Source organism: Scyliorhinus canicula, chromosome 18 (genome assembly GCF_902713615.1).
Source record: "Scyliorhinus canicula chromosome 18, sScyCan1.1, whole genome shotgun sequence".
NCBI classification, from domain to species: domain Eukaryota; kingdom Metazoa; phylum Chordata; class Chondrichthyes; order Carcharhiniformes; family Scyliorhinidae; genus Scyliorhinus; species Scyliorhinus canicula.
The window spans coordinates 75,946,880-75,970,077 of NC_052163.1; the positions used below are offsets into that span (position 1 = coordinate 75,946,880).

Genomic DNA, 23,198 nt, shown 5'->3' on the forward strand with positions numbered 1-23,198 from the left:
AAACCCAAGGTTTATATGCTATGCTATTATCTCAATATGTTCTGTTACCTTCAAAGATCGATGCACACTCTGTGTAATTAAGTCTCTATTGTCTCTCTTTATCTTTATGCCAAAATGTACCACCTCACACTACTCAGTATTAAATTTCATCTGCCGCTTGTTTGCCCATTTTTTTTTGGAAAATATTTTTATTGGGTTTTCATATTTTGTATCCAACAATGCACAAAACAGTGCTAGACCAACACATCTATATCCACAAATGAGGTGCATTCCAACAACAACTGTGGCTGTCCGTTCCCCCCCCCCCCCCTATAACAGATGTACTTTTCTTATATATGTGGGGCAGCAGGGTAGCATGGTGGTTAGCATAAATGCTTCACAGCTCCAGGGTCCCAGGTTCGATTCCCGGCTGGGTCACTGTCTGTGTGGAGTCTGCACGTCCTCCCCCTGTGTGCGTGGGTTTCCTCCGGGTGCTCCGGTTTCCTCCCACAGTCCAAAGATGTGCGGGTTAGGTGGATTGGCCATGCTAAATTGCCCGTAGTGTCCTAATAAAAAAGTAAGGTTAAGGGGGGGGGGTTGTTGGGTTACGGGTATAGGGTGGATACGTGGGTTTGAGTAGGGTGATCATGGCTCGGCACAACATTGAGGGCCGAAGGGCCTGTTCTGTGCTGTACTGTTCTATGTTCTATTTGACATTCTCCATTATGGCCAAGACATGTACTTACAGACACTTATGTACAGTTAGGTTCAGGCCTTAGCTTACCTACGAGCCAACCTTCTGTGGGTTTTGTCCCTCCTGCTTTTCCCTCGTGTTCCACTTGTGTGTGTTTGTTTCCCCCCCCCCCCCCTCCTTTCTTCCTCCCCCAGGGCCCCCTCCCCCCTTCTTTCTCCTCTCTGTTCTATGGCCAGTCCCATGTCTCCCCCCTGCCCCACACTATTTTGTTGGTTGCTGGCTAGTCTTGAAACAAGTTGTTGAACGGCTTCCACATCCTGTGGAAGGCTTCTTCCGAATCATGGATGGCCATTTTTATTTTCTCCAGCCTGAGAAATCCCACCAGGTCGGGCAGCCAGTCTGCAGCTTTGGCTAGTGCTGCCGATCGGCAGCTGAGCAGGATTCTCCAGTGGGCGATCAGGAAGGCAAAGATAAGGCAGCACGGTGGTGCTGCAGCCTCACAGTGCCGAGGTCCCAGGTTCGATCCTGGCTTTGTGTCACTGTCCGTATGGAGTTTACACATTCTCCCCGTGTTTGCATGGGTTTCACCGTCACAATCCAAAGCTGTGCAGGGTAGGTGGATTGGCCACGCTAAATTGCCCCTTAATTGGAAAAAATGAATTGGGTACTCTAAATTTATTTTTTAAAACGGAAGGCAAAGACTGGTCTTCGGCCCCCTTCCTCGTGAAGGGCTCTGGTGATCTGATAGCCCGAAGACTGCCACTTTTGGGCACAGCTCCATCCTCACCCCCACAACCCTGGACATAGCCTCAAAAATGGACCAGAACATGTGGGTGTAGTTGCCCGTGCTTCCCTGGTACAGTTCGCTCATGTCCTCCACCTCCAGGGACAACCAGCTCATTTGAGTTCTGGTTAGGTGTGCTCTAAGCACCACCTTTAGCTGCATTAGGTTAAGCCCTGCACATGTGGAGGTAGAACTCGCCCTGTTCAGTGCTTCAATCCAGAATTCTCCCCCTAACTCCATGCCAACTTCCAGCCAGTAGTATAGAACATAGAACATAGAACACTACAGCGCAGTACGGGCCCTTCGGCCCTCGATGTTGCGCCGACCTGTGAAACCATCTGAAGCCTATCTGACCTACACTATTCCATTTTCATCCATGTGTCTATCCAGTGACCACTTAAATGCCCTTAAAGTTGGCGAGTCTACTACTGTTGCAGGCAGGGCGTTCCACACCCCTACTACTCTCTGAGTAAAGAAACTGCCTCTGACATCTGTCCTATATCTACCACCCCTCAATTTAAAGCTATGTCCCCTCGTGTTGGTCATCACCATCCGAGGAAAATGACTCTCACTGTCCACCCTATCTAACCCTCTGACTATCTTATATGTCTCTATTAAGTCACCTCTCAGCCTTCTCCTCTCTAATGAAAACAACCTCAAGTCCCTGAGCCTTTCCTCGTAAGACCTTCCCTCCATACCAGGCAACATCCTAGTAAATCTCCTCTGAACCCTTTCCAAAGCTTCCACATCCTTCCTATAATGTGGTGACCAGAACTGCACGCAGTACTCCAGGAGCGGCCGCACCAGAGTTATGTACAGCTGCAGCATGACCTTGTGGCTCCGAAACTCAATCCCCCTACTGATAAAGGCTAGCACACCATATGCCTTCTTAACAGCCCTATTAACCTGGGTGGCAACTTTCAGGGATTTATGTACCTGGATGCCGAGATCTATCTGTTCATCTACACTACCAAGAATCTTGCCATTAGCCCAGTACTCTGCATTCCTGTTACTCCTTCCAAAGTGAACCACCTCACACTTTTCCACATTAAACTCCATCTGCCACCTCTCAGCCCAGCTCTGCAGATTATCTATGTCCCTCTGTAACCTATAACAACCTTCAGCACTATCCACAATTCCACCGACCTTCGTGTCATCTGCAAATTTACTAACCCATCCTTTTACACCCTCTTCCAGGTCATTTATAAAAATTACAAACAGCAGTGGCCCCAAAACAGATCCTTGTGGTACACCACTAGTTTTTTTTTTTTTTATTTTTATTTTTTATAAATTTAGATTACCCAATTATTTTTTTCCAATTAAGGGGCAATTTAGCGTGGCCAATCCACCTACTCTGCACATTTTTGGGTTGTGGGGGCGAAACCCACGCAGACACGGGGAGAATGTGCAAACTCCACACGGACAGTGACCCAGAGCCGGGATCGAACCTGGGACCTCAGCGCCGTGAGGCGGTTGTGCTAACCACTAGGCCACCGTGCTGCCCCTGGTACACCACTAGTAACTGAACTCCAGGATGAACATTTGCCATCAACCACCACCCTCTGTCTTCTTTCAGCTAGCCAATTACTGATCCAAACCGCTACATCACCTTCAATCACATACTTCCTTATTTTCTGCAATAGCCTACCGTGGGGAACCTTATCAAACGCCTTACTGAAATCCATATACACCACATCAACCGCTTTACCCTCATCCACCTGTTTGGTCACCTTCTCAAAAAACTCAATAAGGTTTGTGAGGCATGACCTACCCTTCACAAAACCGTGTTGAGTATCACTAATCAACTTGTTCTTTTCAAGATGATTATAAACCCTATCTCGTATAACCTTTTCCAACATTTTACCCACAACCGAAGTAAGGCTCACAGGTCTATAATTAGTGTTGTCTCTACTCCCCTTCTTGAACAAGGGGACAACATTTGCTATCCTCCAGTCTTCCGGCACTATTCCTGTTGACAAAGACGACATAAAGATCAAGGACAAAGGCTCTGCAATCTCCTCCCTGGCTTCCCAGAGAATCCTAGGATAAATCCCATCTGGCCCAGGGGACTTATCTATTTTGACATTTTCCAAAATTGATAACACCTCCTCCTTTTGAACCTCAATTCCATCTAGCCTGGTCGACTGAACCTGAGTATTCTCCTCGACAACATTGTCTTTCTCCAGTGTAAACACTGATGAAAAATATCCATTTAACGCTTCCCCTATCTCCTCTGATTCCACACACAACTTTCCACTACTATCCTTGATTGGCCCTAATCTTACTCTAGTCATTCTTTTGTTCCTGATATACCTATAGAAAGCCTTAGGGTTTTCCTTGATCCTATCCGCCAACGACTTTTCGTGTCCTCTCCTCGTTCTTCTTAACTCTCCCTTTAGGTCCTTCCTGGCTAACTTGTAACTCTCAAGTGCCCTAACTGAGCCTTCATGTCTCATCCTAACATAAGCCTTCTTCTTCCTCTTGACAAGTGCTTCAACTTCCTTAGTAAACCACGGTTCCCTTGCTCGACAACTTCCTCCCTGCCTGACAGGTACATACTTATCAAGGACACGCAGTAGCTGTTCCTTGAAAAAGCCCCACATTTCGATTGTACCCATCCCCTGCAGTTTCCTTCCCCATCCTATACATCCTAAATCTTGCCGAATAGCATCATAATTGCCTTTCCCCAGCTATAATTCTTGCCTTGCGGTATATACCTATCCCTGCCCATTGCTAAAGTAAACATAACCGAGTTGTGATCACTGTCACCAAAGTGCTCACCTACATCTAAATCTAACACATGGCCGGGTTCATTACCCAGTATCAAATCCAATGTGGCCTCGCCCCTTGTTGGCCTGTCTACATACTGTGTCAGAAAACCCTCCTGCACACACTGCACAAAAACTGACCCATCTATAGTACTCAAACTATAGTATTTCCAGTCAATATTTGGAAAGTTAAAGTTCCCCCATAACAACTACCCTGTTACTTTCGCTCCTGTCGAGAATCATCTTTGCAATCCTTTCCTCTACATCTCTGGAACTATTCAGAGGGTGGTATCTGATGGTGTTTGTCCATATGATCACCCTAGGAGTGTTGTACAGCAGTTTCACCCAGGAGGCGAACCCTGGCCCGAACCCAAACCATTCCAGTACCTCTAGGTGGTACTTTCATTTGAATCTGCTGAAGGCCTTTTCTGCATCCAGGGAGGTGATCAGTTCTGGCGTTCTGTCCCTGGATGGGATCATTATCACGTTCAGCAGGTATCTGATGTTCTCTGTAAGCTGCCTGAGCTTAACAAAGCCCATTTGGTCCTCCACGCATGCAGTTCTCCAGCTGCCTCGCCAAAGACTTTGCCAGGATCTTTGGGTCAGCGTTTAGGAATGAGATGGGTCTGTAGGACCCGCATCCATCAGGTCTTTGTCTTTTTTAGGCCTCAGCGATATTGAGGCTTGGGCCAGTCCAGGTAATATCCTTGTAAATCTGCTCTGCACCCTCTAGTTCAATCAAATCCTTCCTGTAACATGGTGATTAGAACTAAATGCAGTATTTTAGCTGCAATCTGACTCGTGTTTTGTGTAACCTTCTTGCCAACTCCTGTGTGAAGTATTGCATGGGTTTTCCATTACAATGTAGTCTCATGGGAGATAGTGAACAAAGATAAGCAGCTGGAGTATAATGCATTTGTTTACAACTGGAGTATAATCCAGTTTACAGCAGAACATAATTGAAATTACAAAAGAAAAAGAATTGTGAGGGGAAACTGATTGAAAAAATATCTTATTCAAAAAGATTTCAAGTTAAATCAGAAATCGAAGGAATGATTGAGAATGTTGGGAGAAGAGGACAAACAGTCACTGTCGACAATAGCTAGATAGGATAGTCAACAATTTCTAATAGAAATCCCTTGCGAAGGAATTCCCTGGTCGAATGTGAATATTTCAGGATGAGGTAAGTTCCTTAGTCATCGGATTCGGGTATTACTGACAAGTCTAGCATTTATTGTCCATCCCTAATTGCCAAGTCCCTGGCGCTGTGAAGAAGCAGTGCTAACCACTGTGCCACCATGTCACCTTTGGCTTCAAGAGCAGGTCAGAGTCTAGGAATTCTGCAGCTAATAATTCACCACCAGCCTCCGACCGCTCAATAAGGGAATTCATATTCCATGAACCCCACGGGAAGATCAATTGACAATTTCCCATGGTCTTTGTGGGCATCATTACAGATAGATTCTCTACTGTTGGAGATGGTCATTGCCTGGCATTTGTGTCAGTCCAAGCTGAATGTTGTCCACATTTTGTTGCATTTGGACATGAACTGCTTCACTATTTGAAGTGTTGCAAATGGAGCTGAACATTGTGCAATCATCAATGAACATCCCCACTTCTAACCTTACGATGGAGGGTAGGTCATCAATGAAGCAACTGAAGATGGTTGGACACTACCCTGAGGAACCCCTGTAGCAATGCCCTGGGATTGAGTTGATTGACCACAAACAACCACAACTATTTCCTTTGTGTTGGTATGACTCCAACCAATGGTGAGGTTTTCCTGATTCCCATTGTGATCAGATTTTCTAGGGATCATCAGTCAAAAGCAGCCTTGATGTCAACAACAGTTAATTCTACCACTTTCTCAACCAGCCCAGTCACCTTCAATGACTTGTGCACATATAACCCCTAGGTTTGTCTATTCCTGCACCCACTTTAAAATTGTATCCTTTATTTTATATTGGTTCACCTCATTCTTCCTACAAAAATGTCTCATTTCATACTTCCCTGTATTTCATTTCACTGGCCATGTGTCTACTCATTCCAACAGCCGGTCTATGTCCTCTTGAAGTCTATCACTATCCTCCTCACCATTCACTATACTTCCACAATTTGGGTTATCTGCAAAGTTTGAAATTGAACTTATCCATCCAAGCCTTAATATTAGTATATATCATTAGTATACATATCATGTATCAAGAAATACAGTGATCCTAATACCAATCCCTTGGAAATCTCATTATATACTTGCCTGTAGTTTGAAAGACAACAATTCACCACTATTATTTTCATCCTGGCACTCAGCTAACTTTGTATCCATGCTACCACTGTCCCTTTTCCCCTGGGCTTTAACTTTGCTGGCAAGCCTATGATGTGGCAGTTTATTACTAAGTCACTGTATTACCCCCATCAACCCTCTCTGTGGAGCAGTGGTTAGCACCGGGACTATGGTGTTGAGGACCCAGGTTCGAATCCCGGCCCTGGGTCACTGTCTGTGTGGAGTTTGCACATTCTCCCCATGCCTGCATGGGTTTCACCCCACATCCCAAAGATGTGCAGGTTAGGGGGATTGGCCACGATAAATTGCCCCTTAATTGGAGAAAAAAATAACTGGGTATGCTAATTTTTTTTAAAAACCCTGTCAGTTACCTCAGCAGAAAACCTAAACTAGTTAAAAGACATATCCTTGTTAGCTTTCCAAAATTGATTCCCATTGTGGGGGTAGGGGCTTTTCACAGTAACTTCATTGAAGCCTACTTGTGACAATAAGTGATTATTATTATTATTATTATTATTATTATTATTAGGGGAGAGAAAGGTCAGGAATTCTGTGGAGAGGTAGGAAGAACAAGAAGAGGCAATAAACCTAAATGATACAAATTTAAAATATGACCCTTGGGTACAGGTACATGAGTCTCTGTAGGTAGCAGGATAATTAGAGAAAATGTGGGGTGACAGGATTATAGGATCCTTGGATTCATCATTAGAAGAATGGACTATAAAAGGAGGGAAGCTCTGTTAAAGCTTCACAAACACTGGTTAGACTTCAGCTGGACTATTGTGGCCAGTTCTGGGCACCACACTTTAGGAAGGATGTTAAGGCCTCAGAGGGGTTTTAGTGGAAGTTTAATTTTCCACCATCATTCCCTTAAGACTGCAAAGCTCTGATCTGAATAATTGGTTATGGGATCACTTGGTTTTATTTATAGAATGGTACATCCATTGATTAGCGTACATGTTGCAAATTCACCAGGTTGGCACCTCATTTCTAGAACATTCAGTCCTCGTTGAACTTTTTACATATTTTTTAAAAATCTTGCTGTCTGTTTTTATATTCCTTCCTAGCTTACTCTCATAGTTTACCTTTTCCCTCTTTATTACTTTTTGGTCATCTTTTATTAGTTTTTATAACTTCCCCAATCTTCTGGCTTACCATCTTTGCTGCATTGTATATATTTTTTTCATTAAGTTTCATACTATCCTTAACTTCCTTGGTTAACCATGGTTGATTAAGGCCCTTCCTAGAATCTTTCTTCCTCGTGGGATATATCTTTGTTGTGGGTCATGAACTGTTTTCATAAACGTCTGCCTTTGCCGATCAATCATCTTTTCAGCTGAACTCCTTTCCCAGCCTACTTCAGTCAACTTTACTCTCATTTCTTTGTGTTTACCTTTATTTAAATTCGGCACGGTGTTTCTGACCCATGTTTCTCATTCTCAAATGGAATGCTAAACTCTACTATATTATGGTCACTGTTTCCTAGGGGGGGGGGGGGGGGGGGGGGGGTCAGAGGCAGTGGGAGTCTGCAATTCGCTGCCCGAGTTGGTGGTGGAGGCAGAGACCCTAAACACTCTTTAAAAAGTACCTGGATCTACAATTTAAGTGCTGGAAGCTGCAGGGCGATGGACCGGGTGAAGGAAGTGGGGATTAGAAAGAGCACCTGGGTGTCCTTGGGCTGGCATGGACAAGATCGGCTGAATGGCCTCTTTCTGTGCTGTAACTTTTCTATGATTCTATGGTTCTAAGAAGATGAGTTCCAGATTTAGTTAATTAACTGAAATCTACAAGCTACCATGGTGAAATCTAAACTCACATCTCTGGAGCATTTAGCCCAGGTTTTTGGATTAAATCATAAACAACCACTGTGCCACAGTACCTGTATATGATGCAAAATTCAGTATTTTATATTGAAATCCTGATAAATAGCTGTCTCCTATCTACACCTTAGGATATTTCACTCCGTGTGGTGAGAATATTGAAATTACTACCATTGGAGTAGTAAGTAACATAAATGTATTTAAGATCCGGGCAACATGGTGGCACAGTGGTTAGCAATGTTGCCTCACGGTGCCGAGGTCCCAGGTTCGATCCTGGCTCTGGGTCACTGTCTGTGTGGAGTTTGCACATTCTCCACGTGTTTGCGTGGGTTTCGCCCCCACAACCCAAAGACACTCTAATCATTGGAAAAATGAATTGGGTACTCTAAATTTATTTTTTAAAATAATAAAAATAAATGTATTTAAGATGAAGCTGGATAAGCACAGGAGACAGAAAGGAATAGAAGGATATGCCAAAAGGGTGAGATGAAGTATATCGAGTGGAGCATGAACATTGACATTTAATGGGTGTTCCTGTGCTGTTTATTCAATGTAATTTTTTTAAAAAATGAAATAAAATAAAATAAAATAATTATTTTTTTTCCAATTAAGGGCAATTTAGCGTGGCCACTCCACCTAAACTGCACACCTTTGGGTTGTGGGGTTGAAACCTACGCAGACATGGGGAGAATGTGCAAATTCCACATGGACAGCGACCCAGGGCCGGGATTCGAACCCTCAGGGGGTCCTCAGCGGCATAGACAGCAGTGCTAACCACTGTGCCATGTGCTGCCCTCAATGTAATATTTCTAATCAGCAGATGCTCTGTCACTGAAAGCATTTGGACAGTTCCTTTTTTGCGAGAGTGAGCAGCTGATATTGATCAATTGATTGATATTTATTGTCACATGTACCGAAGTACAGTGAAAAGTATTTTTTTGTGGCTAAGGGAACAATACAGTACGTACATGAAAATGAAATGAAATGAAAATCGCTTATTGTCACGAGTAGGCTTCAATGAAGTTACTGTGAAAAGCCCCTAGTCGCCACATTCCGGCGCCTGTCCGGGGAGGCTGGTACGGGAACCGTGCTGCTGGCCTGCTTGGTCTGCTTTAAAAGCCAGCGATTAGCCTTGTGAGCTAAACCAGCCCCTAGCAGGCAAAAGAATAATCGACAGAGTACATTGACAAATAGTACATTAACAAATAGTGATTAGTTACAGTGCGGAATAAGGGGCCAAACAAAGCAAATACATGAGCAAGAGCAGCATAGGGTGTCGTGAATAGCGTTCTTACTGGGAACAGATCAGTCCGAGGGGGGAACTGTTGAGGAGTCTTGTAGCTGTGGGGAAGAAGCTGTTCCTTTGTCTGGATGTGCGGGTTTTCAGACTATCTTCAGGTTGATGGAAGGATCTGGAAGAGGGAAAATCCTGGGTGTGAGGGGTCTCTGCCAATGCTGTCTGCCTTCCTGAGGCAGCGGAAGGTGTAGACAGAATCAATGGGAGGGTGGCAAGCTTGTGTGATGCGTTGGACTGAGTTCACCACCCTCTGAAGTTTCTTGCGATCTTGTGCATTTACTTCAACTCCCCTTTCATTCACAGATGGGCAGTCACCAACTCTGGATCCTCACACAGCATTTCCTCACCTTGTTCTGGCTGACAGTAACCGGTCTGTGTCAGGAGCCAAGCATCAGCAACCCTACCCCGATAGCTCAAAGAGGTTCAACTACTGGTGGCAGATTGTGTGCACCGAAAGATTGAGCTACGGTCGCTGCTATTGGGAAGTGGAAGTTGGAGGAGGTCGCCGTCGGTGGGATGTTGGGATGTGTTATGAAAGCCTAAGCCGGAAAGGCAAGGGTAAAGAATGTTCACTCGGACAGAACAAGGAATCGTGGTGTCTGTACTCAGAGCCAGGGAGCCTTGCAGCCTTGCATGATAACAATGCTACTAAACTCACGGTTCAGATGCCCACCAGAGTGGGAGTCTATGTCGATTTTGATGCTGGAATAATCTCATTTTATAGTGTGTCTGACAAGAAACTAACCCTGTTACACAACTTCCAGGAACAAACATTCACTCAGCCTCTCTACCCAGCTCTGGGAGTGGCAGATTTCACAACATCCCTGGCATTGTGCATTCTGAAGTGATGCCTTATCAGTAATAATAATACTCTATATACAAAAAGGAAGTGATCTGACCTAAAGGAAAATTGCAAGAACGTCTGTCCTTTAATGGCATGTTTCCTCCAGTACCAAAGGTTGTAATGGTGCTTCATGATCATGTCATTGGTGCGAAGTAATATTTCTCCAGGCGCTGGCTCCTTGGATGCCTGATACTGGTTCTTCCGGTTCTGTATAATCTTTGCTCTGGTACTGCTTGATAATTCTCCAGTCAGCTGTCAATTTCAGCCATGCCTCAGCGGCAGCACTATAGCCTCTGTGTCACAAGGTTGTGGATTCAGGTCCACCTCAGAGACTTGATCACAAAATCTAGGTTTCCACTCCGGCCTGATCCTGAGGGAAAGCGCTGTCTTTCACGCGTGGTGTCAAACTGAAACCCAGCCTGCCCTCTTATCTGGATGTAATAGAATACATGGTACCATTTGAAGAAGAGCAGAAGCATTCTCCCCTGGTGTCCTGGCCAATATTGATCCCTCAACGAACACTAACCCTGTTACACAATTTCCAGTAGCAAACATTCACTCACCCCCTCTCTCCAGCTCACTACTTCCCTGGCATTGTGTAGTTTAAAGTGATGCCTTATCAGTGTCGACAAAGCTTCATATATAGATCATAAAATCCCTACAGTGCAGGAGGCCATTCCGTCCATCGAGTCTGCACTGGTCCTTGGAAAGAGCACCATGCCTCCACCCTATCCCTGTAACCCAGTAACACCACCTAACCTTTTGAACACTAAAGTGCAATTTATCATGGCCAACCTAACCTGCACATCTTTGGACTGTGAGGGGAAACTGGAGCACCCGGAGGAAATGGGGACAAAGCGCAAACTCCACATGGACAATCACCTGAGGCCGGAATTGAACCCGGGAACCTGGAGCTGTAAGGCAGAAGTGTGCCACCAACCCGCCCATTTATCTAGATAATCTATTGTTGTTTTTGGAAGTTTGCTCTATGTAGTTTTGTTTCCAGAGCAGCAATTACACTTCAAAAAGTGCTTTATTGGCTGTAAAGGAATTTGGGACATCCTGAGCTTGTGAAAGGTGCTATATAAATGCACACCTTTTTCAGTAGTAGACAAGTGCTACTGTTATTTACACATTAACTTGAGGGATTTCTCTGTGACCCTCCTGTCCCAAGAAGAGTTTTAAAAATTCTGTTGCAGTAGTCACTGCTGGTATTCAAGTCCTGCTGAAATTATACCTCGGAGGCTTGGCTGGGGTTGATGATATATTTAGGCTAACGGTCATCCAGCAGTGCTTAGGGCAACGTTTTAGTTTACGCTCTTCAGACTTTTTAAAATGTCCATATCACCGACTGAAGGCAGTCACACACACACCCTGGAATTAAATTCCTTTCCCCCGGACCAGAAAGACATACAAGTCTAATCTAACTCACTGAACCTACCAGCTTGTGGCACTGGATAATATTTAGTTAGCGAAAGGCAGTGGAAAGGGGTGTCACTGAATATTTTTAAGGTAGTGGTAGATTAATTCCCTTGCCTAACAAGAATCCAAGGTTATTGTGGGTAAAAGGGAATGTGGAGCTCAATACACAAACAGATCTGCCATAATCCTATTGAATGGCGGAGCAGGTTCGAGGGGCTGAATGGTCTACTCTCGCTCCTATTTCCTATCTTAGTTGGAGGATCCTAGATAACTGTTTCCCCTTCTTAGCTTAAACGCATTAAGACTAGATTTAGTGGCCCATTGCTGTCCTGGATCAGTTCAGCTGATCGACACTGCTGTGTTGAGAGGGAAAGCTTCTAACTTGATTGTCACCTACAGTATGTATTAGTAAACAAATAAGAATATGACATGGATGGAGAGAGTTTGATGATTAGTTTGCATATTGTACAATCGGAATATTTAAACTGATGCTCGAGTTACCTGCATCATTGAAGTGTATTGTATATCAACCTCACTTTGTTTAGATTAATATCGAGGATAACAGTTGTGGTCTTCATGCATTTCATGTAAGTCTAGTCATAGGTTAAATTCCTTCTCTGCTGTCTATATTCCATTTTACACCATGTCTCATTTGTTCGTCACCCTTTTCCTCACTGATTGACTCCCAGTCCCTCAACGCATCCCATTTCTCATTGTTGCACTCAAATCCCTCCATGGCATGGTGCTTGTAATGTTGGGCAGCTATGGGCCAACTAAAGCACTGAAGCTATGTTCTTCAGACTCCAAACTCTGTGCACGGATTGGAGGAATTAGATGTTAATCCCCTGGACACTGTTGCGAGCAACCTGGGATAACGATCTAAAGGGTGTAAAGAAATGTATCTTTTCAGTTTCTTTCACCACATTAATTTATTAGTTATAAAATATTCGAGGTGGAATTAAAAAGTTGTTTGAGTAGGGCAGTTGAAAGTGGGAGGTCATGTCCCCTGCACGGGGAGAATGTGCAAACCCCACACGGACAGTGATCCGGGTCGGGATAGAACCCGGGTCGTTGGTGCCGTGAGGCAGCAGTGCTAACCACTGCACCACCGAGTAGCCCCTGCTCCGACACTCTGTATGATCATGGCTGAACTTCGGCCTCACTCCACTTTCCAGCCCACACCACATCTCCCCCGATTGCCTGAGATATCAAAACTCTGCCTATCTCAGCTTTAAATATATACAACGATGGAGTGTCCACAGCTCTCCGAGGTTGAGAATGCCAAAGAATCACACCCCTTTGAATCACTGAGGGCTGGATTCTCTGTCGGTGGGATCCTCCGCTTCGCCGGCAGCGCATTCACACGCATGGATTTCTCGACGGCTTGGGGGTGCCCACAATGGGAAATCCCATTGGCCGGCTGCCAGGACGGAGGATCCTGCTGCTGGCGGGGGCGTGCCGCACCAGAAAACGGTGCAGCAGGACGGAGAATCGTGCCCAGAGTTTTTACAGTGCAGAAGGAGGCCATTCAGTCCATCAAGTCGGTACTGACTTCCTGAAAGGGCGTTCTACTTAACCTCATTCCCTTGCCTTATTCTGTGAGATTGCACATTCATTCCAGAAATCTCTCCTCACATCAGTCTTAAATGATCAGCCCCTTATCCAATGTTCCAATGTTCTCGATGCCCCAGTCAGGGGAATCAACCACTCAAGTCCCTTCACAACCAATGCAAGTGTTGGATTATTTAACAATAATCTAGTTCAGGAAGATGCTTTAATACAGTCAATCAGATTGAAAATTTACAATTAAATCTACTTTTCAAAGTTTATGTGGAATATAGCTTGATGTAGTTGTATTGTTCCCCGTAAAGGGTTAAACTTTTAAAACTTAATTTTCTCTGTTCTGTGTTCAAATGTAAATATATTTTTTAATAACAAACTAAGAACTTGATGAACAAGAGCGACACATGCTGGCAGAAGATCCCAGAAACTAAGAGCAATGGTGAGAACTACCAGGACAATACAATATAAAGTAAAGTTGAGACGATTAATTTCCTTTGAAATAAAATGGAAATAGCTATGCTGCACAGGGCTGTAAATAAATGTGAACTAAAATATGGTACAAGGTGTATTTACACCAAGTCTCTTTGTGTAATTCAGCTTAGTGAAAATCGAGCTCTTTCATTCTTGGCAATAGCACAAAGTTGGATAATACTCAGTGGACTTTGTGTATTATGTTTACAGTCTCACACACACAATATACACTTGACATAGAAACCCCAGTTCAGTACTCAACTGAAATAAATCTCAAAGTTAGACTGATTATAGACTATGGGAGCAATCTCAGAAAAATCTAGAGAGCAGCAAGGAAGGCCAATCAATGTGAGAGAGCGCCCAGGAGCAGCCAGACAGTGGCAGAGGGCCTCAATAGGGGCCAGACAGGGGGAAAGAGCACCAAGAGTGGACAGACAGGATGGAGAGAGACCTCAGTGTGGTCAGACAGGGCAAAGAGTGTCCTGTGATGGGCAGACAGGGTGGAGAGAGTCCCGAGAGTGGCCTGACAGGGCAAAGAGAGTAGAGGGAGTGGCCAGACAGGGTGAAGATAGTTCTGAGAGTGGCCATACAGGGTGGAGAGAGTCCCGGGAGTGGTCTGACAGGGCAAAGAGAGTCCCCTGATGGGCAGACAGGGTGGAGAGAGTCCCGAGAGCGGCCAGACAGGACGGAGAGAGTCCAGAGATGGGCAGACAGGATGGAGAGAGCCCCGAGAGCAGCCAGACAGGGGAGGGCAGACAGGACGAAGAGAGTCCAGAGATGGGCAGACAGGGTGGAGAGAGTCCCGATAGCGGCCAGACAGGGGCAGGCAGACAGGGCAGAGAGAGTCCTCAGAGAGAACTGACAGGGCAAAGAGAGTCCAGAGAGTGGACAGAAAGGGCAAAGAGTGGCCAGACAGGGCAAAGAGAGTCCAGAGAGTGGCCAGACAGGGCAAAGATAGAGATAGAGAAATACGGCACAGAACAGGCCCTTCGGCCCACGATGTTGCGCCAAACTTTTGTCCTAGGTTAAAAGAGTGGCCAGACAGGGCAAAGAGAGTCCAGAGAGTGGCCAGACAGGGCGGAGAGAGTCCAGAGAGTGGCCAGACAGGGCGGAGAGAGTCCAGAGAGTGGCCAGACAGGGCAAAGAGAATCCAGAGAGTGGCCAGACAGGGGCAGGCAGACAGAGCAAAGAGAGTCCTCAGAGTGGCCAGACAGGGCAAAGAGTGGCCAGACAGGGGCAGGCAGACAGGGCAAAGAGAGTCCAGAGAGTGGCCAGAAAGGGCAAAAAGTCCAGAGAGTGGCCAGAAAGGGAAAAGAGAGTCCAGAGAGTGGCCAGAAAGGAAAAAGAGAGTCCAGAGAGTGGCCAGACAGGGCAAAGAGTGTCCAGAGAGTGGACAGAAAGGGCAAAGAGTGTCCAGAGAGTGGACAGAAAGGGCAAAGAGTGTCCAGAGAGTGGACAGAAAGGGCAAAGAGTGTCCAGAGAGTGGACAGAAAGGGCAAAGAGTGTCCAGAGAGTGGACAGAAAGGGCAAAGAGAGTCCAGAGAGTGGACAGAAAGGGCAAAGAGTGTCCAGAGAGTGGACAGAAAGGGCAAAGAGTGTCCAGAGAGTGGCCAGACAGGGCAAAGAGTGTCCAGAGAGTGGACAGAAAGGGCAAAGAGTGTCCAGAGAGTGGACAGAAAGGGCAAAGAGTGTCCAGAGAGTGGCCAGACAGGGCAAAGAGTGGCCAGACAGGGCAAAGAGAGTCCAGAGAGTGGACAGAAAGGGAAAAGAGAGTCCAGAGAGTGGCCAGAAAGGGAAAAGAGAGTCCAGAGAGTGGCCAAACAGGGCAAAGAGAGTCCAGAGAGTGGACAGAAAGGGCAAAGAGTGTCCAGAGAGTGGCCAGACAGGGCAAAGAGTGGCCAGACAGGGCAAAGAGAGTCCAGAGAGTGGACAGAAAGGGCAAAGAAAATCCAGAGAGTGGACAGAAAGGGCAAAGAGAGTCCAGAGAGTGGCCAGAAAGGGCAAAGAGAGTCCAGAGAGTGGCCAAACAGGGCAAAGAGAGTCCAGAGAGTGGACAGAAAGGGCAAAGAAAATCCAGAGAGTGGACAGAAAGGGCAAAGAGTGTCCAGAGAGTGGACAGAAAGGGCAAAGAGTGTCCAGAGAGTGGACAGAAAGGGCAAAGAGTGTCCAGAGAGTGGACAGAAAGGGCAAAGAGTGTCCAGAGAGTGGACAGAAAGGGCAAAGAGTGTCCAGAGAGTGGCCAGACAGGGCAAAGAGTGTCCAGAGAGTGGCCAGACAGGGCAAAGAGTGTCCAGAGAGTGGACAGAAAGGGCAAAGAGTGTCCAGAGAGTGGCCAGACAGGGCAAAGAGTGTCCAGAGAGTGGACAGAAAGGGCAAAGAGTGGCCAGACAGGGCAAAGAGAGTCCAGAGAGTGGACAGAAAGGGCAAAGAGAGTCCAGAGAGTGGACAGAAAGGGCAAAGAGAGTCCAGAGTGTGGCCAGACAGGGCAGAGTCCAGAGTGGCCAGAAAGGGCGAAGAGAGTCCCGAGAGTGGACAGACATTGCAAAGAGAGTACAGAGAGTGGCCAGACAGGGCAAAGAGAGTCCAGAGTGTGGCCAGACAGGGCAAAGAGAGTCCCGAGAGTGGACAGACATTGCAAAGAGAGTACAGAGAGTGGCCAGACAGGGCAAAGAGTGTCCAGAGAGTGGACAGAAAGGGCAAAGAGAGTCCAGAGAGTGGACAGAAAGGGCAAAGAGTCCAGAGAGTGGACAGAAAGGGCAAAGAAAGTCCAGAGAGTGGCCAAACAAGGCAAAGAGAGTCCAGAGAGTGGCCAAACAGGGCAAAGAGTGTCCAGAGAGTGGACAGAAAGGGCAAAGAGAGTCCAGAGAGTGGACAAAAAGGGCAAAGAGAGTTCAGAGAGTGGCCAGACAGGGCAGAGTCCAGAGTGGCCAGAAAGGGCGAAGAGAGTCCCGAGAGTAGCCAGATATGGCAAAGAGAGTCCAGAAAGTGACTGATTTTTGGGGGCCGGAGAATTAGGAGGATGGCGGGGGCGGGATTCACGCCCTTTATCTATCCTGTCTTGCCCTGTTAAGGACTTAAATACTTTGATATGATCACCCCATAACCTTCTACATTCTAGAGAAAACAGCTCTATTTTGTGCAATCTCTTCACGTAGCTTAAAATTTTTTTTAGAATACCTAATTATTTTTTCTCCAATTAAGGGGCAATTTAGCGTGGCCAATCCACCTAACCTGCACATCTTTGGGTTGTGGGGGTGAAGCCCACATAAACACGGGGAAATTGTGCAAACTGCACATGGACAGTGACCCAGGGCCAGGATTTGAACCCGGGTCCTCAGCGCCGCAACTCTCCACGTAACTTAACCCCTGCAGTCCAGGTATCATTTTTTAAAATATAAGTTTAGAGTACCCAATTCATTTTTTCCAATTAGGGGGCAATTTAGCATGGCCAATCCACCTACCTTGCACATTTGCACATCTTTGGGTTGTGGGGGCGAAACCCACGCAAACACGGGGAAAATGTGCAAACTCCACACCGACAGTGACCCAGAGACGGGATCGAACCTGGGACCTCAGCGCTGTGAGACTGCAGTGCTACCACTGCGCCACCATGCTGCCCTAGGTATCATTTTTATAAATGTACGTTGCACTCCAGCTAAGGCCAAAAAATCCTTCCAAAGGTATGGTGCCCAGAACTGCTCACAATGACTCCAAGTGGGGTCCAGCCAGGGTTTTGCACAGCTGCACCATAACTTCAGTGTCTTTATACTCCAATCTTCCATATAGTCAATCAACAGCACACCAAGCACTGGCTCCATTCTAAAATCATTTGAAACAGCAGCCAGCAAGAGCGAGGTATTTGTAGTGCACCCGGGAGATCAGGAGGAGGGAATTGGGAGGCTCCCCTTCAGGAGGGCAGTGAAGAGTTTCAGGTACCTGGGGGTGCAGGTGGCCAGGCGTTGGGGGGCTCTTCATAAGCTTAACTTCACCAGACTAGTGGAACAGATGAGGAGGAATTTAAAAGGTGGGACATGGTGCCACTATCGCTGGCGGGCAGAGTGCAATCCGTCAAAATGACGGTTCTCCCGAGGTTCTTGTTCCTCTTCCAGTGCTTGCCCATCTTTATCCCTAGGGCCTTTTTTAAAAGGGTGACCAGCAGCATCATGGGATTTGTTTGGGCGCATGGCACCCCGAGGGTGAAGAGGGTCTTCTTGGAGCGGAGTAGGGATGGGGGGGGGCTGGCGTTGCCCAACCTCTCGGGGTATTACTGGGCGGCCAACGTGTCGATGGTGCGTAAGTGGGTGATGGAGGGGGAGGGGGCAGCATGGAAACGGATGGAGAGAGCGTCCTGTGGGGATACAAGCCTGGGGGCCCTGGTAACGGCGCCGTGGCCGCTCCCTCCCACGAGGTATACCACGAGTCCGGTGGTGGCGGCTACCCTCAAGATTTGGGGGCAGTGGAGGCGACATAGGGGAGAAGTGGGGGGCTCGATGGAGGCTCCGTTAAGGGGGAACCATAGGTTCGTCCCGGGGAACATGGATGGGGGATTTCGGGGATGGTATAGAGCGGGCATTAGACAGCTGAAGGACCTGTTTATCGACGGAAGGTTTGCGAGCCTGGGGGAGTTGGAAGAGAAATTTGGGCTCCCGCCGGGAAACATGTTTAGATATCTGCAGGTAAAGGCATTTGCTAGACGGCAGGTGGAGGGATTCCCTGCGCTCCCCGCGAAGGGGGTGAGTGACAGGGTGCTCTCGGGGGTCTGGGTCGGGGAGGGGAAGATATCCGATATCTACAAGCTTATGCAGGAGAAGGAAGAGGCGTCAGTAGAGGAGCTGAAAACGAAGTGGGAGGGGGAACTGGGGGAACAGATCGAAGACGGGACATGGGCTGATGCCCTGGAGAGGGTAAATTCTTCCTCCTCGTGTGCGCGGCTTAGCCTCATCCAATTCAAGGTGCTGCATAGGGCCCACATGACTGGGACGAGGATGAATAGGTTCTTTGGGGGTGAAGATAGGTGTGCCAGGTGCTCGGGGAGTCCAGCGAACCATGCCCATATGTTCTGGGCATGCCCGGCATTGGAGGAGTTCTGGAAGGGGGTGGCGAGGACGGTGTCAAGGGTGGTGGGATCCAGGGTCAAGCCAGGATGGGGACTCGCGATCTTTGGGGTTGGGGTAGAGCCGGGAGTGCAGGAGGCGAAAGAGGCCGGTGTGCTGGCCTTTGCGTCCCTAGTAGCCCGGCGAAGGATTTTGCTACAGTGGAAGGACGCGAGGCCCCCAAGCGTGGAGACCTGGATCAATGACATGGCGGGCTTTATTAAGCTTGAGAAGGTTAAATTCGCCCTGAGAGGATCGGTGCAAGGGTTCTTTAAACGGTGGCAACCTTTCCTCGACTTTCTGGCTCAACGATAGGGTACTGGGACAGTAGCAGCAGCAACCCGGGGGGGGGGGGGGGGGACACGGACGTTGATTATGTTAGCTTATTTTATTTAAATTTGATTTATCTAATTTTAATTTATGGTTAAGTTCTCTTGTTTGGGGGGGGGGGTGGGGGAATGTGATACATGTGATGTTACGGTATGGGGGGAATTGTGGGTGTTATGGGGCTGTTAGTTGCATATTACTGCTTTTTGCTATACTTTTTGTTATATTTTCTGCAAAAAATTCCAATAACAAAATTAAAAAAAAAAAAAAAAAAGAAACAGCAGCCAGCTGGCTTGCTGGGTGGTGAGAGCTGCGAGGAAGGGCGAATACGGTTCTGCGGCAGCAGGGTCATGTGCCGCAGCCTCGGCGCTACGTTACAGGGAGAAGCCAGTGGAAGCTGTGCGGATCAGGGAGTGGAGTGAGGTTTGTGCAATGTGGTGCAAGCCAGCCTGACTGGGTCTGGGCTGGGTAGCAGGGAGAGATTGGAGAGCTGATCGGGCATTTCTCCAAACACCAGTACCGAGCCAAGGAGGCCAACTACAAGGGAATAGGACCAGCTCTTCTTGACTGACAACGGGCACAAAAAACAAAACACCCGGCTGCAGCTGGATTTAAAAAAAAAATTTTAAGTTCTAAGGTGGTGCAGAGCATAGCGACTCTCTGCAAGCTCTTTACGACAGATCCTCATCCTATATCTTTTATAACCGTTATTATAGTATGTTCTATCTATTCATGTTTGGAGTGATCTGCCAGGACTGTAAGCAGAACAATACTTTTCACGGTACCTAGGTACACATGACAATAAAAAAATAAATCAAATCAAATAAAGGCTAGCATTTCATGAGCCTTTTTCCTTATTTTCTGCACTTGTTGCTGGCATTTTAAGGACCTGTGCACCCGAACCTCTTTTTGGACATTTACTGAACCCAACTTCTTTCCATTTTGCAAGTACTCTGCTCTATCCTTTCTTGGTCTAAAATGGATAACCTCACACTTGCTTACATTGAATTCCATCTTTCACTATTTTACCCATTCACCTAGTCTGTCACTATCTCCTTACAATTTTATGCTATGTTATGGGCCTGGCTTTAGAAAACTCCAAAGTTTTTCATGGAGTTCACCTGACCCATACTGTTAGGAGATTTTGGTTATAAGGAGCATAAGGGCCGACCTTTCAGGTGTCAACAGAGGCCTTAAGCACTTTTAATCAAAAATAAAGTTTATTCTACAAATCCAATTCACATTTCTATAAACACACATAGTACGCATTTTTAATCAACTATAAACATAAATACCCCACACAGCTACCGTACTCTATATATAACCCTCAATGAATTCCCTTTAGCTGTTTCAATCAAGTAACAACATCCATAAACCAGAAAACTCCTTTTACCAAAACAGTAGGTTTGAACTCCTTCCAGAAAACAGTTATTACTTGGAAGTTATCAAGTGATCTGGAGACATGTTTTAACATGCAGAGAGAGAGACACACACAAGACTTCTCTGTCTTTATCCAGCTTCCAAAAAGTGTAAAACAAAAGTAAAACTCAGAGCCACAGCCAGCTCCCAGCTCAAAACGAAACTAAAACATAGCGCCACTGCCCAGCTCCACCCACACAATGACATCACTGAAGCCATGTGATAATACAAAACATCTCTTAAAGGGACACTCCCATGATGAACTTAATGCATTTTATGTTCGGTTCGAGCAGGTAACCAACAATCCGCTGTCGAGTGTCCCAGCAGCCCATAATTCACCCATACCCACCATCACAGCTTCCGAAGTCAGATCGGCCTTCCTGAAAGTGAACCCGCGGAAGACGACGGGCCCGGACGGGATCCCTGGTCGTGCACTCAGAGCCTGCGCAGACCAGCTGGCAGAGGTATTCACAGACATCTTTAACCTATCCCTACTCCACTCTGAGGTCCCCACCTGCTTCAAGAAGACCACCATCATACCGGTACCAAAGAAGAACCAGGCAACGTGCCTCAATGACTACCGCCCAGTGGCCCTGACGTCAGTTGTAATGAAGTGCTCCGAGAGGCTGATCATGAAGCGCATCACCTCCGTACTCCTGGAATGCCTTGACCCACTTCAATTCGCATACCATCGCAACCGGTCCACATCAGACGCCATTTCCCTGGCCCTACACTCATCCTTAGAGCATCTCGAAAACAAGGACTCCTACATCAGACTCCTATTTATTGACTACAGCTCCACCTTCAACACCATAATCCCAGCCAAGCTCATATCAAAGCTCCAAAACCTAGGACTTGGCTCTCCACTCTGCAACTGGATCCTCGATTTTCTGACCAACAGACCACAATCAGTAAGAATGAACACCAACACCTCCTCCACAATAGTCCTCAATACCGGTGCCCCGCAAGGCTGCGTACTTAGCCCCCTACTCTACTCCCTGTACACACACGACTGCGTGGCAAAACTTGGTTCCAACTCCATCTACAAGTTTGCTGACGATACGACCATCGTGGGCCAGATCTCGAATAACGACGAGTCAGAATAAAGGAGGGAGATAGAGAACCTGGTGGAGTGGTGTAACGACAACAATCTCTCCCTCAATGCCAGCAAAACTAAAGAGCTGGTCATTGACTTCAGGAAGCAAAGTACTGTACACACCCCTGTCAGCATCAACGGGGCCGAGGTGGAGATGGTTAGCAGTTTCAAATTCCTAGGGGTGCACATCACCAAAAATCTGTCCTGGTCCACTCACGTCGACGCTAAACAACAAGAAAGCACAACAGCGCCTATACTTCCTCAGGAAACTAAGGAAATTCGGCATGTCCACATTAACCCTTACCAACTTTTACAGATGCACCATAGAAAGCATCCTATCGGGCTGCATCACAGCCTGGTATGGCAACTGCTCGGCCCAGGACCGCAAGGAACTTCAGAGAGTTGTGAATACCGCCCAGTCCATCACACGAACCTGCCTCCCATTCTGTTTAAGTCCCTTTTCTTCCCATGTACTGAATGATCTGTTGAGCTGCTTGCAGAAAAATACTTTTCACTGTACCTCGTTACACGTGACAATAAACAAATCCAAATCCAAATGATAGCTAGCTCCAGAGCCACCTAACATTGTAACATCAGCAAATTTGGATATGTAACTTGCTATGCCATCATCCAAGTCATTAATGAATAATGTGAATAATTGAGGCCCCACAAAGATCCATGTGGTACACCACTAGCCACCTCCTGCCAGTCAGAGTAATTACCCATTATCCCCACCCTGTGGGGGTGCCATCAGAGTTTGAGGATCCCTTCCCGAAAGGTTGAGGGTGTGGGGAGGGAACTGCAGGCAGGAATTTAACTCCCTTAGCCTCAATGATCCAATCAGAGGGCTATATCCTATCACTGATGCAGCTGACCTGTCTGAGGACACCTCCATTTTGAGGTACCTGGAGGTCTCCGACTGGCCACTGCAACACCCACATCTCCCATCAGGGCAGCTGTAGAACAACTGGTCTCTGATTGGGCCAACAGCATTAGGAACCCACCCAATGTTCTGAGTTAATTGGCAGACCCTCAGACAGCTGATTAGGAGATTAATTGCTGTAAAATTGCTGAACCAGTCCCACTGCCGGCAAATGCAGGCGTGGGAGCTGTTTTTCACCCTGACATCAGGAGCCTACCGTAAACCTCAACCCAATGTTTTTGCTTGATAACCTCCCACCAGAAGGAGAAAAAGTTACGTCATAATCACTGCTCCCATTTTTTTGTCTGCGTGTTTGCTTCTGGATTGTAGCTGTTTGCATTAATTCTGCATTTTCCCATTTATACCTTCTTGGGACACAGCTTTGGTTTCTTTACTTGTCCTATTACCGCCAGCATTT

General features: G+C 46.8%; 1 protein-coding gene across 1 annotated transcript in view; it reads left to right on the plus strand.

The window, feature by feature from the left end:
* LOC119953502 (E3 ubiquitin-protein ligase TRIM62-like) overlaps nt 1-10,534 on the plus strand; it is a 31,298-nt gene extending 20,764 nt beyond the window's left edge. The window contains exon 6 of the mRNA XM_038777846.1: nt 9,927-10,534. Within this exon, the coding sequence (XP_038633774.1) occupies nt 9,927-10,471 (545 nt within the window). The 3' untranslated portion in view covers nt 10,472-10,534. The remainder of the gene's footprint in view (nt 1-9,926) is intronic.
* The last annotated feature ends 12,664 nt before the right edge of the window (nt 10,535-23,198 follow it).